The sequence below is a fragment of the Lampris incognitus genome, chromosome 16 (genome assembly GCF_029633865.1).
Source record: "Lampris incognitus isolate fLamInc1 chromosome 16, fLamInc1.hap2, whole genome shotgun sequence".
NCBI lineage: Eukaryota > Metazoa > Chordata > Actinopteri > Lampriformes > Lampridae > Lampris > Lampris incognitus.
The window spans coordinates 11,733,788-11,753,473 of NC_079226.1; the positions used below are offsets into that span (position 1 = coordinate 11,733,788).

Below are 19,686 nucleotides of genomic sequence, written 5' to 3' on the forward strand. Positions count from 1 at the left end.
AAGTGTTTCTGTTCTCTAGATGCCAGAAATTCAAGTTTTGCAACGGACAAGGAGGAAAAAGTAGCTCATGAAAACTTTGTCTCTCAACATGTCACTTAATATACCAGTATCTATATATACTATCTATATCTATATATCTATATCAATCTAATCTATCTATCTATCTATGTAGATGTATATATATCTATATCTATCGATATATATATATTATCACTTAATATACCGGTATATGTAAGGCCTACATCTTGTGAAATTCTGTTGTCTGTCCTTTCACGTCTATTCTAAAACCTATTGGCTGTTAAGTGCAGGATGATTTAGTTCTGAAGAGTGAAAATAATACAAATCAAAAGTCATCTTGTAGTATGTGGAACAAAAGATTTGTAGTTATTTTCTTACCAGGATGATAGGAACGCGAGTGTTGTTGGAGTCAACGCGTTTCTTGTGATTTTTTTTTTTTTGGTTGTTTTTTTTGGGAAGGAAATCTACTCTAGACTTGAATTGCAAGAGAGCCGTCACACAAAATAGATTTATTCTTCACATTTTGCAGTCAACAGCCTACGAGACCAACTGGACGACATGAAGAGAAGAAACCAAAACTCGCACATCTCCAATGAGAAGAACATCCATCTGCAGAGACAGGTCAGTCAGCCCGGACAGACATCAACTTACTGGTCATTGTGACTCATTTTCATTCCAAAACGAGAAATCTGCCATTTAATGAAGCTATGCCTCAGACCGACAAAAATACCCCACGGTAAAGGTGAAACACATCTTTGAATAATATTAAAGTTACATCTACTTTAATCCCTTTAACGCATTTGACCATGTGTAGATGGATATAGATTATTTATTGTCCTTGTTGCTGCATTCTGTACAGAAGTTTACTAAAACATTACCTCCATGCAGATTCAGATATATACATATTTGCATACATGAACTCACTCCTGGATTCAAAGGTACAACTACATACTGCTGATGTACATCCATGATATTGGACAAAACACCAGACATCTCTTTTTTTCCCCAAAATGGAGGGATGGTGTCTTGGAAATAAATCCTTCACGTGGACGGTGTTCTCAGATAGTAAACTGTAGCCTGCCTGTACAGCAGCACTTCTCTATTATGAATCGGCATTTCTCATTTATAACACGGCAAGATGCGAATTTCGAGAAGTAACTTAAGCCTTAATGGATCACATTAGACAAAATGTGTTGGCCAGTACTGACTGTACCAAGTCCAACCCCTTTATGTTCTGTGTGAAACCAAAGACTTTGACCAGCCTGTCCTCATGTGTTTGTTTTTTGTTCACTAATCTTAAGTTTTGTTGTTTTTTTTTTCCCCCAATGGGCTGAGTTTGGGGAGTTTTGTTAGAAAATCGCGTGATATGATAAGCAACGTTCCCTGTAAAATGTTCACTTCCAAAGCAAACAATATGAACTGCTTGTGGTTGAATGCAATAATAAAATGTAATCATATGGGCGTCCGGGTGGTATGGCGGTCTATTCCGTTGCCTACCAACACAGGGATCGTCAGTTTGAATCCCCGTGTTACCTCCGGCTTGGTCGGGCGTCCTTGCAGACACAGTTGGCCGTGTCTGCGGTGAGGAAGCCAGATGTGGGTATGTATCCTGGTCACTGCACTAGTGCCTCCTCTGGTCGGTCGGGGCACCCGTTCAGGGGGGAGGGGGAACTGCGGGGAATTGTGTGATCCTCCCACGCGCTACGTCCCCCTGGTGAAACTCCTCACTATCAGGTGAAAAGAAGCGGCTGGCAACTCCACATGTATCAGAGGAGGCATGTGGTAGTCTGCAGCCCTCCCCGGCTCAGCAGAGCGGATGGAGCAGCGACCGAGACGGCTCGGAAGAGTGGGGTAATTGGCCGGCTACAGTTGGGGAGAAAAAGGGAGGAACTTCCCCCCCCCCCCCCAAAAAAAAGTAATCATATGTGCCCCTGAAATAAACTATGAAACCATTGTGCCTCTCTGTATGTTTCTGAGATATGTAACTTTCGGAGGATCGCCTCATAACTTTACCACACCTTCCATCGCCGTACTACAAGTAACATCTCTGCCTTGACCGCTGTTCTTTCAAGTGACATTCGCCAAAATAACTCTTAATCTTGATGAATTGATATCCCTCATTACTGGGACTTAAGTGGAGAAATGAAGCGCCGGAGCAAATACAACAAATTGAACTTGAACTCACAATGCGCCTTTTTCATGTCATCAAATCAAGTCAACTATTTGTATAGCATGTTTAAAACAACCGAACTTGACCAAAGTGCTATACAATTATAGCGAAAGGCACAATAGCGGAAAAAAACAAATACAAAAACTGTGAGAACAACCAAAGGCCATTGACAACATATACGTTATCTGTTTGGGCCTATCATCCATTTGCTCAGTAGATTAGTGGGAAACATGAGTGGGTTCTCTGGCTCTATAATGTTTGTTTTTTTTTTTTGACAATTCTGTCTTGTCTAACAGCTGGAAGAGGCAAATGCCTTGCTGCGGGCCGAGTCGGAGGCATCGGCACGCCTCCGTAAGGCCCAGACGGAGAGCAGCAAACAGCTGCAGCAGCTGGAGACCAATGTCCGCGAGCTGCAGGACAAGTGCTGCCTGCTGGAACGCAGCAAGTTGAGTCTGGAGAAGGAGTGCATCGGCCTGCAGGCGGCGCTGGAGGCCGAGAGGAGGGAACATAGCCAGGGATCCGAGACCATCACAGACCTGATGGGTGCGTGTGTGTTCTTGTACTTCTATCTAAGTGAGGACTAGTTTGAGGTTTGAACCCTCAGAGGGAACACATTTTGGCTGGTCCTCACTTTAAGGGTCTATTCAGGGTTAGGACTTGGGTTTTAGGGTTAGGCATGTAGTTATGATGGTTAAGGGCTAAGGAATGTGGTCAATGAGGTCCGTACAAATACAGAAGTTACGAGTGTGTGCACGCGCGTTTGTGTGTGTTAAGTGTTGTACAGAGCTGCAAAGGACATGAATACAAATTCTACACAGGGAGAACAAACTCAACTCAGATTTTAAGATAAGACAAAGAGCTTGTTCCTATTTTTCTGCGTTAACGTGCATCTGGTTGAGGTTTATTTTTCTGGGGCAGGTGTACTGGGGATATCCAATCACACACACGTATTTCACAGCGACTCGGTTCAACTTCCGCCTCATACTACTTTCCTCTTGGCAATTCTAGCATGTTCACACTTGCATACCACCTTGAGAAAGGCGATGAAGCAGAAACCATGGTTGACCCGGTGGTTCAGATGAGAGAGGATGAAATTCATTCATTCCTGTAGGGGATTTGGTGTTGCACATCAGTAAGCAGGATCAAAGTGATGTAACGGTGTAGACATGGCAAAAAAAGGACTTAACACAACTATTGTAAAAGCTATACACATTACAAGTTGTGTGTAATGTATCATGTAGTATAGTATAATATGTGCATCACATAGTAAAGTGTGCAGAAACGTAACAATATACAAGAGTGTTAATAAAAACTGCCTGAGAGTGGAAAGTAGGAAGTAAAGTACACTACATGGCCAAAACTGTGTGGTACCCAAATGTGCTTGTTGAACATCTCCTTCCAAAACCATGGTTATTTATGTGGAGTCCCCCCCCCCTTTCTGCTATAACAGCCTCCACTCTTCTGGGAAGGCTTTCCACTAGATTTAGGAACATGGCTGCAGGGATTCACTCCCATTCAGCCACAACAGCATTAGTGAGGTCGGGCACTGATGTTGGGGAGAAGGCCTGGCTCACAGTCAGCGTTCCAGTTCATCCCAAAGTTGTTTCCAGTTCATCCCAAAGTTGTTGGATGGGGTTGAAGTCAGGGCTGTCTGCAGGCCAGTCAAGTTCTTCCACACCAAACTTGACAAACCATGTCTTTATGGACCTTGCTTTGTACATGGGGACATTGTCTTGCTGAAATAAGGAAGGGCATTCCTCAAACTGTTGCCACAACGTTGGAAGCACAAAGTTCTCTAGAATGTCATTGTATGCTGTAGCATTAAGATTTCCCTTCACTGGAACTAAGGGGCTTCGCCCAGATCATGGAAAACAGCCCCAGTCCATTATTCCTCCTCCACCAAACTTTACAGTTGGCACTATGCATTCAGGCAGGTAGCGTTCTCCTGGCATCCGCCAAACCTAGATTAGTCCTTCGGACTGGCAGATAGTGAAGCGTGATTCATCACTACAGGGAACGCGTTTCCACTGCTCCAGAGTCCAAGGGTGGTGTGCTTTACACCACTCTACCCGGCACTTGGCATTGTGCATGGTGATCTGAGGCTTGTGCCTGGCTCCACAGCCATGGAAACCCATTTCATGAAGTTCCAGGCAAACAGTTCTTGTGCTGATGTTACTTCCAGAGGCAGTTTGGAACTCGGTAGTGCGTGTTGCAACCGCGGACAGATGATTTTTACACTTCAACACTCGCCGGTCCGGTTCTGTGGTTTTGTGTGGCCTACTGCTTCACAGCTGAGCTGTTGCTGCTCCCAGACGTTTCCACTTCACAATAACAGACTTACAGTTGACTGGGGCAGATCTAGCGAGGCAGAAATTTGACCAACTGACTTGTTGGAAAGGTGGTATCCTGTGATAGAGACATGCTGAGAGTCACTGAGCTCTTCAGAACGACCCATTCTACTGCCAATGTTTGTCTATGGAGATTGCATGGCTGTATGCTCGATTTTATGCACCGTTTAGCAACAGGTGTGGCTGAAATAGTTGAACCCACTAATTAGAAGGGGTGTCCACATATACTTTTGACCATCTAGTGTATGTTCAGAGAGGTGTAAGTGTCCATATATGTGTACTTGCTTGGGAAAAAAAAGGGGGAAGGGCCCAAGAAATAGAAACATAAATGTATAACATGTGTGTGGCATTATTTTTTAATATGACGTTATAATCCCGCTGTAACTCTGTGCTCCTTTTCTCCTCACCCCCCGTCCTGGTGTGTAGGAAGGATTTCTGGTCTGGAGGAGGAGGTGCGTCAGGTGCGACAGACTCTGTCCAAAACTGAGATGGAGAAGAGACAGCTCCAGGAGAAACATACTGATCTAGAGAAGGTAAACTGCGTTGATTGATTTGTTCATATCTATTCATTTCCCCTCTTAATATTTGGTGCACAACATGATTTGTCAGGATTTAGTATCTTTGCCCTTTTTGCGAGTGATATATTTTTACTTGGGTTTAGGCCTGCTGTAGGTTTCGGGCCTAAAAAAAAGTCCTCTATGAAACGATCCAAACATGCTGTATAGGGATGCTCCAATATCACTTTTTCATGACCATTAGTTTGGGATTAATTGGAAAAATGATTGAGATAGAATATTTTTTTCCACCACTTAAATGAAGGCTTCCATATGCCAGAAATGCAGTAAATCACACCATTTTGTTTTTATTTATGACATATTACTTGTGGCTGTCGGTATTGGTTTAGGTCTTGGGTAAAATCGCCGATAGAGTTACTCCAGGTACCAATACCAGTATCTGCACATCCCTAATGCTGGAATGCTTATGATCGGTTTGAGGAAATAACCCCCTATCTCTCCGTTGATCTTTTTGTTTTCTCTGTTTAGGAGAAAAGCAACAAAGAGATCGATTTGACATACAAGCTGAAGGTGCTGCAGCAGGGCTTGGAGCAGGAGGAGGCCTCCCACAAAGCTACCAGAAATCGGCTTGCCGACAAGAGCAAGATCAAAGAGACCATCGAGGGAGCCAAGTCTGAGTCCATGAAGGGTAAGGGAATCGTTTTTCACACAAACAGTTGGGGTTTGCGGATTTTGGGTGCGCTCCATTCCAGTCAACTGTTCCCTCCTGTTCACTGGAGTGCACATCTCCTAGTTTTTTTCTTTGCATTGCAAAACAACGAGATGGTCCAGTCAGATCTTTTTTTAAAGGAGCGATCACACATATGAGGTTCACAACTCCTCAAATGGAGTATTGCACGTCGAGGACAACAGCTCATTTCACTCAAGACCACCACTTAACTAGGTAGAACTAGGTAGAACTTTTGGTGCAAATTCTACTGAGCTGGCCGCCATAACTGTGGCAATTTGGTATCTGCACAGTACATAAGTCAAAGAAAATAACTAGTTTGGAGGGGGGGGTGCAGGTATGGAGTTTCTGTGGTCAGCACGGAAGCCACCTTTACTCAGTTTTCGTCTCTCTCACCCCCATCCAGAGTTGGAGCAGAAGCTGGCGGAGGAGCGGGCGGCCAAGTTGCGGTTGGAGAACCGAATGCTGGAGCTGGAGAAGCACAGCAGCATGATGGACTGTGACTACAAGCAGGCTCTGCAGAAACTGGATGAACTCCGCAGGCACAAGGACCACCTTACTGAGGAGGTATGTGTTTGTGTGTGTATCTACGTATAGGTAAATCTTATACAGTTTGGGATGTTTGGAGTGAGGAATGAGCCGGGGAAAATGTGCTATTTAGACTATGATGTGCAGATAATGTGCACCACACTACAGACCCCTAAAGTGCAATGTAAATTTCATGCCTCGATAAGGGACTCCGGATTCAACCTTGTTTCAACCCAATGTCAAAATGTATAGGGGTGTAAATAATTGTCCTTCACTATGTCTATTGCTAATATTGACTCCTTGCTCTTTTGAGGCTTGATCTTTTATGCATTTCTAGACTGGCTGAGGTGGAGTTTGATGGGTTCTGAAGCTGCATTAAGAAATAAATAGCAATTGTTATCCTAGCATGAACTGTATTTGCCCCTGACATCTACCGGCAGCACATGCAGAGCATTACTAGTGAGCCCAGTGACACAACATCTGCACCATGGCTGTTGGCAAAATAATTCTTAGAAATTCACTAATGTGTTTAAATATCTAATTATCTCATCATATGTCATTTCTGCTTATATTTCTTATTACATTTTAAAAGCAGGATGGTTGGCAAATGAGATTCAAAAAGCATAGCCTATTCATTTTCACCAAAGATGAAAAGTAAATGGATCCGGATGTAGTGTGAGAGTGAAGAGAGGTCTTCGTAGGTCTATATGGAAGGGTAATACCGTGCAACTACTTGATTGCAGAGCAGTATGAAAATGTATGACAAAGCAATGAAAAGTGCTTTACAGTCATTGAAACAATTCCAGACACATTCCTGAAACTGAATAAAACATGGTCAAGGAAGGGATTGAAACTATTTTACTATTCTGAGAAGAAGCAACCACATTCTGATCAGGCAAAATCTAGAGAAATATTGATGGGTTGGCACCGTCGGTACCGCTTCATCAGAACAGTGCCATCATCTTCCATTCCCGACCTCTGAACCTCTCCGTCTCCTCTCCCCTTCCTTCCTTCCAGGTAAAGAATCTGACCCTGAAGATTGAGCAGGAGACCCAGAAACGTAATCTCACCCAGAACGACCTGAAAGCCCAGAACCAGCAGCTCAACGCTGTGCGGACCTCCGAGAAACAGCTCAAACAGGAAACTAACCACCTGCTGGACATCAAAAGGAGCTTAGAGAAACAGAACCAAGAACTGCGCAAGTCAGTCTCTATTCTTCACTTCTGCTACTACTACAACAAATAGTACTAAGACTACTACTATATCTAATTTGTGGCGATGCGCTGATATCACTGGCACACTGATTCAGAGTATGAATCTTTTTGGTATTGGCCGACGCCGAGTATCGATCCAATCCATTACTTACAGTGCAGAGTAAGGCCATTAGTTTGGAGTCAGTGGGCAAAATTACTACTACTACTTTCAGCTGCTCCCATTAGGGGTCGCCACAGCGGACCATCCGTTTCCATCTCTTCCTGTCCTCTGCATCTTCCTCTGTCACACCAGCCACCTGCATGTCCTCCCTCACCACATCCATAAACCTCCTCTTTGGCCTTCCTCTTTTCCTCTCCCCTGGCAGTTCCATATTCAGCATTCTTCTCCCAATATACCCAGCATCTCTCCTCCACACATGTCTAAGCCGTCTCAATCTTGCCTCTCTTGCTTTGTCTCCAAACCGTCCAACCTGAGCTGTCCCTCTGATATACTCGTTCCTGATCCTGTCCTCCTTCGTCACTCCCAATTAAAATCTTATGGGCAAAATTATTTCGATAAACCCCCCCCCACCACCACCATTAAAAGAAACACAGGCTTCCGTGTACCAAAAAATGCAGTAAATCAAGCCATATTTAATTTTTGTTTAGTGTCTCAGACATCGATACTCCATTTTAGGCTGGTATCCAGTACCAGTATCGGTGTAAGTGCATCCTTACTAATTTCAGCTCTTACAAACGAGTTTTTTTTTCTTCACCTTGTGAAATGTGAAATATGTTCAGGTTGCACTATGAATAACCATGATCTGCCACCGTGACATACATGTCATAGAAATTCTTTCATAGTCTATTTTTACCCATCGTATTTGTTGTCACGTTTACCGATATAATGTTTTGCATTGCATTTGTGTATATGTGGATTATAATGCTTTAATGCACCATACCTGGCCTTGTAAGGGTTGTGTTTAACAAAAATATTAAAAGTTATGCAAAGGTGGGTGTCTGGGTAGCGTAGCAGTCTATTCCGTTGCCTACCAACACGGGGCTCGCCTGTTTGAATCCCCATGTTACCTCCGGCTTGGTCAGGCATCCCTACAGACACAATTGGCCGTGTCTGCGGGTGGGAAGCCGGGTGTGGATATGTGTCCTGGTCGCTGCACTAGCGCCTCCTCTGGTCGGTCAGGGCGCCTGTTCAGGGGGGAGGGGGAACCGGGGGGAATAGCGAGATCCTGGTGAAACTCCTCACTGTCAGGTGAAAAGAAGCTGCTGGCGACTCCACATGTATTGGAGGAGGCATGTGGTAGTCTGCAGCCCTCCCTGGATTGGCAGAGGGGGTGGAGCAGCAAGCGGGACGGCTCGAAAGAGTGGGGTAATTGGCCAAGTACAATTGGGGAGAAAAAGAGGGAGGAAAAAACCCAAAACTATTGAATGTGCTGTTGAAATGCTAGTAGCTTCCTGTACATAGAAAACCATGCAGGCTACGTTTTGGTGATGCTTTAAAAAAAGATGGCTGCTTGTATATCCTTTCTGAATCATAAATAGTGTCTCCACTCTGTAACTGACAGGAATAGATAGAAATCAGTTTTCTCAAAAGGCCAACAAAGCCTTTACTTTATGTTGATTCCATCAAAATGACAGGATGTCATGTGGAATTTATCCGTCAGGGCTTTTAAAATCTGTTAAATGACAGAAAATTCCCAGTTCATGCCACCCCTGCGCAGCCCTTATTTGAATTGGTTCACATCAGCATCATGACAGCATGTCTTAAATGGGGAAATTTCTACCAGGGGGTTGAGGAGGGAGGTTATGTGGAGCAACCTCGGAAATAATCTGCCTGTTGTCGTCCGCAGAGAAAGACAAGACTCTGACGGCCAGATGAAGGAACTGCAGGACCAGTTGGAAGCTGAACAGTATTTCTCTGTGAGTGTGTTGGCCACCCTGTCATTTGAATTAAGTTAGTAGAAAACTGCCTTGTTTATAATACCATGGTTTGTGAATTCCGCTGAGTGAGTGGACCACAATGCACCAGCAGCTTTACGTGGTTAGTCGTCCTTTTGGCTTTAATTAGGTTGTGTATTTTAGTGGTGAATGTGGCGTCACTTTCAAACCTTTTTTGTGTGTTGTGAAAACATGACTTAGAGAACGCTCTACTCTTCCTTTTCTGCTGAGCAAGGCTGATGGAGCCTTTGCATATTTTTCCTTTCTCAAAGCAGATTTATGGGGCGTCTGGGTAGCACAGCGGTCTATTCCATTGCCTACAACACGGGGTTCGCCAGTTTGAATCCCCGTGTTACCTCTGGCTTGGTCGGGTATCTCTACAGACACAATTGGCTGTAGGGATAGGGATTCTTTTCACCTGACCTCACTGTCAGGTGAAAAGAAGCGGCTGGTGACTCCACATGTATCGGAGGAGACGTGTGGTAGTCTGAAGCCCTTCCCGGATCAGCAGAGGGGGTGGGGCAGTGACTGGGATGGCTCAGAAGAGTGGGGTTACTGCCCGAGTACAATTGGGGAGAAGGGGGGGGGGTGGATTTATGGTTTTGCTACTTATATTTTGTTTCTTTCCACGACTTTGCTGTTATGTTCAAATATCTTCATTGCACAAGAAAACAAACTCCTGCTGGTTGATTTTTATGGATGATATGAACTTCTGCCTTCATGAAGCCATCTCTTTTATTTAGGGGTGGGGGGAAAATCGATTCACTGAAATAGCATGATTTTTTTAAATCAAATTTTTGATTCCTGAATCAGGAAAGGACAGTTTTCAAGTTCACGTTTGTGCTGTGTGCAGCTTCAGGGGCTGTATTCATTTTGGCCGAGCATCTTATTTTATTTATTATTTTCTTACGGCGCTAGCTCAATGAGCAGGAACAGCTAAGTGTAGCACTTCCCCTCAGAAAGTATTTTGTCACTTTCATATGCAGTACATCAATGATGCTGCTTAAGTAAAACTCAGACAGACTGACTGACACGTGATGTGCGTTGTTTTTTTGGCAATATGGCTCATAATGGGTCGGACCCTTTAGTTGGCTGGTTAACATTGTTGCCTGTGGTGCGGTAGACCCGGGTTCGCGTCCCGGCTGCGGCGGTTCCCGCCTACCCCCCCTGAACTCGCTACATTGGTGTCAGAAGCGGGACGGTGAGACCGTGAGGCCATCGGAACACTGATCTAAAAAAAAAAGACTGGATCGCGCAACCCATATTTCCGTGCCACCAATTTAAGAAGGCCAATTGAACTTCATCGGCGCCATCTTAGGTAGACCAAAAAGCGATCAAATTGCGTTAGAATTGCCAGCTAAAATGCTGAGTTGCGGTGCATACAAGTGCTCTAACCGCACAGGGTCGAAAAAAAGTGGCAATTCAGATAATATAACATTTCACAAGTAAGTACCCTTTTTTATTTGACTCTTGCATTCAAGATGCCATAGCAACTGCTGATTTAAGATGCCTTGATTTGTCCAAAAAAATTCTCCAGCTGGCTCCTCACATGTTCGACACTGCTGTCACGGATAATCATGTTTTTATTCTTATAAAAGTAATCTTGTAATTATTGCAAGATACGACTGCATCATCTTGGCAAAGAATGCACTGCAAAGCTAGCTGGCAAGAAGCTGCGAAAACAGCTGACAAAACTTCTAAATGTAAATGTAAGATCATGATGCAGAACATGAGAATATGAGACTCTGTTGTTTACAAACAACAGACTCATTGGAAAGTTTAATAGTCTTGCTTGCACATATAGGTGATCGTAAAGTAGCCTAGTATACTGTCATTTTCTTAGGTAGCGAGCTAGCGTGTTGCAGCGATGGCGAGCAACGGCCTGATGAAGCCAGGACGCACCGCTCTCTCCCTTGCGAGCGGCACGCTCTGTGTCATTCTTTCACGCACTCGTCTGAGGAGCCAGCTCGGGAAAAACATTTTGACAAATCAAGGCATCTTAAAACAGCAGTTGCTATGGCATCTTAAATGCAAGAGTCAAATAAAAAAGGGTACTTACTTGTGAAATGTTATATTATCTGAATTGCCACTTTTTTTCGACCCTGTGCGGTTAGAGCACTGGTATGCGCCGCAACTCAACATTTTAGCTGGCAAGTCTAATGCAATTTGATCGCTTCTTGGTCTACCTAAGATGGCCGCAAAGTCGCCCATGCCGGCTTCACTTCATATCGCGAGTTGCTCGATCCAGTCTTCTTCTTTTTTTTAGATCAGTGCATCGGAAGCGCGTGTGCCCAGAGGCGTGAGGGAGTGGGGGGTAGTGTAACGTGCATGGAGAAATAGACTCGCTAGCCCTCGGCTAACGGGTCAGACCCTGTAGTCGACTGGTTAGCGCAGTCGCCTGTGGTGCGGGAGATCCGAGTTTGCGTCCCGGCTGCAGCGGTTCCCGGGCTGCCGCCTGAATTCACTACATCGGTATTGACGGGTCACACGAGTGTCTACCCAATACCACAGTAATTATGAGTCATACGGTCTCTAGAAGTGCATGATTTCAACCATGTTTCTCATGGTCTAGTGTTAAAAAAGCAAACAAAAATCGAAATAAATTGTTATATTGAATCACAATACTTGTAGAATCGCCATACTTAATAATTGTAGTACATGTTGAATCAGCACCTAAATATTGTGATGGTATTGAATGGGGAGACAAGCATATCGTCCCAGCCCTACTTGTGTTCCTCTCTGAACATACAAATGAACCATCAATGAACCAGATGTATGCGGTATGCATGGGTCGTGTGTGTGTGACTGTATTATGAGGTTTACGTTTTCTTCTGTGTCTTCCAGACGCTGTACAAGACCCAAGTACGTGAACTGAAGGAAGAGTGTGAGGAGAGGAATAAGCTTTACAAAGACATACAACAGTCTCTGCAGGAGCTGCAGGAGGAGAGGTGTGTCAGATTAACTCAACTGCTTTGGTTTGTAATGACACAAGCAGGGGATTTATTTTTCTATTTTTCATTGAAAAGGGTTTTATTTATTTATTTATTTATTTGTCTATTTATTTATTTATTTATTTATTTTATCTCCTCCCTTAGGGACTCCCTGGCGGCTCAGCTGGAAATCACGCTGACCAAGGCCGACTCGGAGCAGCTGGCGCGCTCCATTGCTGAGGAGCAGTACTCTGACCTGGAGAAGGAGAAGATCATGAAGGAACTGGAGCTGAAGGAGATGATGGCTCGCCACCGCCAGGAGCTGACCGAGAAGGACATCACCATCAGTTCGGTGAGCCGCAACAATTTCCACCTTGCTCCTCCTGACATCGATTACAGAATTAGCTGATGACCTGTCCAGCAGAAGCATGGTCATATTGTCATCACATTTCAATCCTTTTCCCTGTGTGAGTAAGAATGTGTTTGCCGCTGCACCAGTGTTCATCCTACCCAGTTAAAAATGGCCAACAGCGGTATATGTAGAATGTCTCCACCCATGGGTAAGACGCCAGTCAAGAGTATTATGGACCCTTACTCCATGGTCCAGATGGATGATAGCTGTTAATGGAGAAAAAAATCCAGAATTTCAGCTTTAAGGGAAGATTGGTGATAGTGACCATCCTGAGTTTGGGGGGACAAGAAAAACAGACGCTCCATTTCATAGCTGTAGGTTGATTGCTTGTTTGAGACCCTGAAATATTTCTCTTAATTGCCATTAATATAGTAGCTACGTTCTTTGCCCTGTACAGTTGGAGGAAGCTAATCGTACGCTGACCAGCGATGTGGCTAATTTGGCCAACGAAAAGGAAGAGCTAAACAACAAACTGAAGGAGACCCTTGAAGGTAATACACCAGTATACCAACCCTTTCTGTTCCAATCATCCAACATTTCGTCAGTGGCAGGCTGCACATTTATAATTTCATTTGTGTACTTTGCTTTCAGACACGGAGCGGTCGAAGGATAGGGAGCAGCAGATTAGCCAGATGAGGCAGACATTTGAAAAGCAGCTGCAGTCAGAAAGGACGCTGAAAACCCAGGTAGGTCTAAACAGGCTGTAATGACAAAATGACATTTCCCAAAGTGGATCAATGGCAGTTGTGCATATAAAGATCCTGGAGAAAATGATCTTAGATTAGCAGTTTGGCTGTTTTCAAGTAGTGTAAATCGCAAAAGATCAACATCCAACAACACAGTTGTTGGCATTCTCTGATGTGTTTGGGCTTAGTTTTGTAACAAGATAAGATCTATTTGCGGTAACCCCTTGAAAGGCAAATAGAAACTTCTAGACCCAGTCAGATCATGAAGATCCGGCTGTTTTGGCAAACTATGCCAATGAGCTAACGGTGACTGCACCTGTGTCTACCTGCAGGCTGTTAATAAGCTGGCAGAGATCATGAACAGGAAGGAAGTACGCGGCGGAGGAAGTCGCCGTGGCAACGACACCGACATGCGGCGGAAGGAGAAGGAGAACAGGAAGCTCCAGCTTGAGCTGAGGTCGGAGAAGGAGAAGCTCAACAGCACCATCATCAAGTACCAGCGAGAAATCAATGACATGCAAGCGGTCAGTGGCACAGAATATATGATTACCTCTCATGTGTTCATCACATCTCTCAAATTAAAACATGTTATAGGGTCAAATACCGTCTCACGCCATCAGGTGTTTCACAACTTATTTCATGATGCAACATGATGGTAGAGGATTTGCAGTGCACAATAAAGGAGGTCAGCAAACTTGTTGTGGTGAAAGGCCACTACTAAAAGGTACTCATTAAGAACATGCAAGCAGTCGATTACTACTACAGTTACTATTACTACAGTTTCTGCTACAGGTCCTACTAGATCCTGTACTGACACAACCACTTTATCTGTGTGTCCACCCTGTGCCATACATCAACTATATAGGAGCAAATAGAAACAAACCAACATACACAATAAAGTATAGACATCGTGTATAGAGTATACAGAACAAAATGAGACAAAATCTGTAAAAGCGAAAAAAGTGCATAAAGGAAAAATTTCCTTGGATTAATTTCAGAATCATATTTATTGCCAAGTACAAGAACATACAAGGAATTTGTCTTGATGTGTTGGTGCACGAGGGAAAGATTCACGGTAAAGATAAAAGTTAAAAAGAATAATAAATAAAACATATATACGAGATAATATAAAAATAAAAAGTAAGGTGCAATCACTATGGGTTCAGAGTTGAAACACATGGCAACCTCTGATGCTTGGCACTGGGTGGCAGGAGCTGTGTTTACAGAAAGTTAAAACGAGAGTTTTAAGTTATTTGCAGAATAAGAGTTTTTTACAGGGTAGTGCGGGCTTTATGCAAAGTGTCCATATACAGAGAGCACAGTAAGGAAGAGAGGTGGGAGGTGGGAGGGCGGCAGTATCAGTAACTGTGGGTGTCTGGGGGCTTGTTAGAAAGGCCTACTGCTGTGGGGCAGAAGCTGTTCTTGTGGGGTGAGAGTCTGGTTTTTATAGACCTTAGCCTCTTGCCAGAGGGGAGTGTTTTGAAGAGACCATGGCCTGGTTGAGAAGGGTCAATCTTTCCTGCTCTCCTCAGTGTCCGGGAGGTGTACAGGTCATGGAAGGATGGCAGGTAGCAGCCATTCGCCCTCTCAACAGAGTGAATGATGCACTGTAGTCTGCCCTTGTCCTTGGCAGTAGCAGCAGCATATCAGATAGTGATAGAAGTGTGAAAGTGCACCATCATTGGCTTTGGCAAGTTGGAATTTTTTAGCTGCTGCAGGAAGTACATCCTCTGCTGTGCCTTCTAGGTGAGGGAGCTAATGTTCATTTCCCACTTGAGGTCCTGGGTGATGTAATGGGTACCCAGGAAGCGGAAGGATTCCACAGTGTCAACTGGGGAGCCAAACAGAGTGATAGAGAAGGGTGGGGCTTGGTTCTTTCTGAAGTCCACAACCATCTCAGCTGTCTTTAGAGCACTGAGCTCCAAGTTGTTTTGGCCACACCAGGACACCAAATGGTCAAGCTCCCGCCTGTACGGGGACTCATGCCCACCAGATATGAACCCAATAAGGGTGGTGTCATCAGTAAACTTCAGGAGCTTGACTGAATGGTGACTGGAGGTGCAGCTGTTCGTATACAACAAGAAGAGTAGAGGAGAAAGGACACAGCCTTGAGGGGAACCGGTGCTGATCGCATGGGAGTCAAACATGTTTCCCCAGCTTCACATTTATTTCAGAATATACAGTTGCTCATTAAAAAAACAGTATGCTAGAGCAGAGAGATTGTCACACACACACACACACACACACACACACAAAGGCTTAAAAAGAGCAAAAATCTGAATCTGAAGTTGGGGAAAGATATATTCCTTACAGCTTAAGGCTGCAAAAGCTTTGATGGTCTCCCCGGCTTAGTTCTACCTCCACCCAGTGAAAGGACTCTGTTTCTCCTTTCATTTGTGTTTTGTAGCAAATAGCGGATGAGAGCCAGATGCGCATCGAGCTGCAGATGGCTCTGGACAGTAAGGACAGTGACATTGAACAGCTGAGGAACCTGCTGCAGTCCCTCAGTGTTCAGTCGATGGACTCCACAAGCGTCAGCAGTGGACCAGAGTTTGACACGGATGATGCGTACACAGGTAATACCTCAACTGGTTGAATGAACTGGTTGAATAGGGTTAGATACTGGGGGGAAACAGTACCTATTTGGACTGTGCTGAATTTTGATATTAATTTGACAAGTTTACTACTACTACTACTACTACTACTACTACTACTACTACTTCTTTCGGCTGCTCCCATTAGGGGTCACCACAGCAGATCATCTGTTTCCATCTCTTCCTGTCCTCTGCATCTTCCTCTGTCACACCAGCCACCTGCATGTCCTCCCTCACCACATCCATAAACCTCCTCTTTGGCCTTCCTCTTTTTCTCTTCCCTGGCAGCTCCATATTCAGCATCCTTCTCCCCATATACCCAGCATCTCTCCTCCACACATGTCCAAGCCATCTCAATCTTGTCTCTCTTGCTTTGTCTCCAAACCGTCCAAACTGAGCTGTCCCTCTAATATACTCGTTCCTAATCCTGTCCTTCTTCATCACTCCCAATGAAAATCTTAGCGTCTTCAACTCTGCCACCTCCTGCTCTGCCTCCTGTCTTTTCATCAGTGCCACTGTCTCCAAACCATATAACTTAGCTGGTCTCACTACCATCTTGTAAACCTTCCCTTTAACTCTTGCTGGTACCCTTCTGTCACAAATCACTCCTGACACTCTTCTCCACCCACTCCACCCTGCCTGCACTCTCTTCTTCACCTCTCTTCTGCACTCCCCGTTACTTTGGACAGTTGACCCCAAGTATTTAATCTCATATGCCTTGGTCACCTCTACTCCTTGCATCCTGACCATTCCACTGTCCTCCGTCTCATTCACGCCTAGGTATTCTGTCCGTCTTGCTCCAACTGACTTTCATTCCTCTTCTCTCACGTGCATACCTCCACCTCTCCAGGCTCTCCTCCACCTGCACCCTACTCTCGCCACAGATCACAATGTCATCCGCAAACATCATAGTCCACGGACAACTTTAATTTTTCAAAAGTTATGAATTCAGACAAAATATTATTTTCTATGTGCTTTTTTCGTAAATGAGAGCTGATTTCGTTTGCTGGTTTTTGATGATAATTGTATATTACAAAGTTACACACATCATTTAAATAATTATGTGTGCTTTTACTCAACAAAGACAAATATTGTTTGTGAATCTGGATCGGTATTGAGCGTTATCCACCAGTACTGAAGATGGATATCAGTTCATGAATGTCGTTTGAAGAACTATGGGCAGTTTTTAAACAAGACGGGTGACAAAAATGAGAAGTATCACTTCATCTTTTTTTATTTGCTCTGCTTTTGATCTGACATACTGTTGTGCGGTGTTTTACCAGGATTGCAACAGTTAAGAAGGATGTTTTAACATACCTGTATCTTCATCTCCTCTTCCTCCTCCTCTCTCTCACTTAGAAATGAGGCTGGAGGGGTGGCTCTCTCTTCCTGTAAGAAACAACACCAAGAAGTTTGGATGGGAGAAAAAGGTAGAAGAAGAAAAAAAACGTGCTGTTTTTTTTTTTTTTCATGATTTGCATTTTTAGTAGGTTATAAAATGCAAAACGGACAAAGAAACCGCAACAAAAGATAGAAAACCTGTTTTCATGCTTTCTCACACCACTTTTCTGCCTGAGGAAATATTTCTGCTTACATTGTGGTTCTTGTCGTTGTAGTATGTCGTCGTCAGCAGCAAGAAGATTCTGTTCTACAACAGCGAACAGGACAAAGAGCAGTCTATTCCCTACATGGTGCTGGATATAGAGTAAGCACAATACTTCAATGCAGCACGTTTTAAAGGACGCCATCATACGAATGTTAATCAAACCTACAATCCTGAAGATCTGTCCTTTTGATAGGTTCTGTCACTGGTGTATTTAAGATGGTAGTTTATCCGTGATGATCCAAACCATGGTCGCTTTTGTAGCCGCTTACTTTAAAGGTTACTGTTGGAGAGGACTGGGATAGATGAAATGGCATTAACGTGCTTTATGCCTTCACCGTAGCAGCAAAATACCTATTCAGAAGGCAGGTAGTGGGGCATTCGGGTGGCGTAGTAGTCTATTCCATTGCCTACCAACACAGGGATCACCAGTTCGAATCCGTGTTACCTCTGGCTTGGTCGGGCATCCCTACAGACACAATTGGCCGTGTCTGTGGGTGGGAAGCCGGATGTGGGTATGTATCGTGGTCGCTGCCCTAGCGCCTGCTCTGGTCGGTCGGGGCGCCTGTTCGGGGGGAGGGAGAACTGGAGGGAATAGCGTGATCCTCCTGCGCGCTACGTCCCCCTGGTGAAACTCCTCACTGTCAGGTGAAAAGAAGCAGCTGGCGACTCCACATGTATCGGAGGAGGTATGCGGTAGTTTGCAGCCCTCCCCGGATCAGCAGAGGGGGTGGAGCAGCGACTGGGACGGCTCAAAAGTGTGGGGTAATTGGCTGGACACAATTGGGGAGTAAAAGGGGGGGGCAGGTAGTGAAGAAGCAAAGTTTGCTTGGCCTCAGAAGCAGATGTGGCGGACCGAGCTTGTGGAAGACCTTTGCCAACAGATGAAACTCAGGTTCAACCAGGGTTTGTTAAACCTGAGTTTAAACAAACCAACCACAGCACTCTCATTTCCAATGAATCTCTGGGATTTGAGTTTTCAAACACTACTGCAATGACCAGCATTACCATAGGTCTTCATTAAGTTAAACAAAAACAATGATCTTAGGGATTGGAGCTTTAACGTGAGTTTGTGAGACTATAGATGCACTTTGTAATGGAAAACGAAGCAATGGTTCAGTGTTGGAGCTCAAAATTTGCGACACACACTATAAATTTGTCTCTCACTTTGCAGCAAACTCTTCCACGTGAGGCCTGTCACTCAAACGGATGTGTACCGCGCTGATGCCAAAGAGATTCCCAGGATATTCCAGGTCTTTGCCACTTTGTTTTAATGCTTGGATTTATCCAGTATGTTCAAGGCTCAACGTTTTCGGTTTTTATTTTTCAAAGCCATCCAGCATGCCGAATTTCGCCACAAGAGGACACTGTTACATAACCTCACACAAACAGGAACAACTTTTGAATCTGTGGAAACATAAAATCCGGGTGACAATCAGTTTAAAAATCTGGGTATTTTTCGGTGAAAATCGGTAAAAACCAAAAACGCTGAGCCTTGAGTATGTTGTGGTTTAGAGCTGGGCAAGATATCAATAATGTCAACACCATGGTATGAGACTAGATGTGTAGTGGGATTGTGGTTCTAGTAATATGGTGATATAATTTAAATGTTGTCATTCCTTGGTCTTAAAGGCTGCATTACAGTAAAGTGAGACAGTTTTCTGAACTTATTCGGCTGTTTTAGTGAAATGAACAATGAATGTCTTACCTGCTTGGTCACCATATCCACATCACTAATGATCATTTATCAACATTTTCTTGTGTGTAAATATCTTATGGAAGCACCAACAGTCCTCAAAATATCATCACATTATCAATATTGAGGTATTCAGTCAGAAAAAAGTGATATATGATTTTGTCAATATCAGCCCCATTGATTTTTTTTTTTTTCCCAACAAGTCATTCAAACCGCATCAGTCGGGAATTGTTCACTTGTCGACCTGCATGCCGACCTGCCGGCTGGACTATAGCAAGTCCCTCCTTGCTAGTGCCCCGGTGTCGGCCAT

At 44.2% G+C, this 19,686-nt stretch overlaps 1 protein-coding gene across 1 annotated transcript in view; it reads left to right on the top strand.

Moving 5' to 3' along the window:
* Positions 1–19,686, top strand: part of rock2a (rho-associated, coiled-coil containing protein kinase 2a) — a 59,182-nt gene that overhangs the window by 30,400 nt on the left and 9,096 nt on the right. Inside the window, exons 14-29 of the mRNA XM_056295276.1 lie at positions 548–639; positions 2,485–2,731; positions 4,963–5,069; positions 5,580–5,739; positions 6,185–6,345; positions 7,324–7,508; positions 9,368–9,437; positions 12,300–12,403; positions 12,551–12,737; positions 13,195–13,288; positions 13,389–13,483; positions 13,816–14,007; positions 15,891–16,059; positions 17,437–17,507; positions 17,694–17,782; positions 18,855–18,933. Coding sequence (XP_056151251.1) covers positions 548–639; positions 2,485–2,731; positions 4,963–5,069; positions 5,580–5,739; positions 6,185–6,345; positions 7,324–7,508; positions 9,368–9,437; positions 12,300–12,403; positions 12,551–12,737; positions 13,195–13,288; positions 13,389–13,483; positions 13,816–14,007; positions 15,891–16,059; positions 17,437–17,507; positions 17,694–17,782; positions 18,855–18,933 — 2,102 coding nt within the window. The remainder of the gene's footprint in view (positions 1–547; positions 640–2,484; positions 2,732–4,962; positions 5,070–5,579; positions 5,740–6,184; positions 6,346–7,323; positions 7,509–9,367; positions 9,438–12,299; positions 12,404–12,550; positions 12,738–13,194; positions 13,289–13,388; positions 13,484–13,815; positions 14,008–15,890; positions 16,060–17,436; positions 17,508–17,693; positions 17,783–18,854; positions 18,934–19,686) is intronic.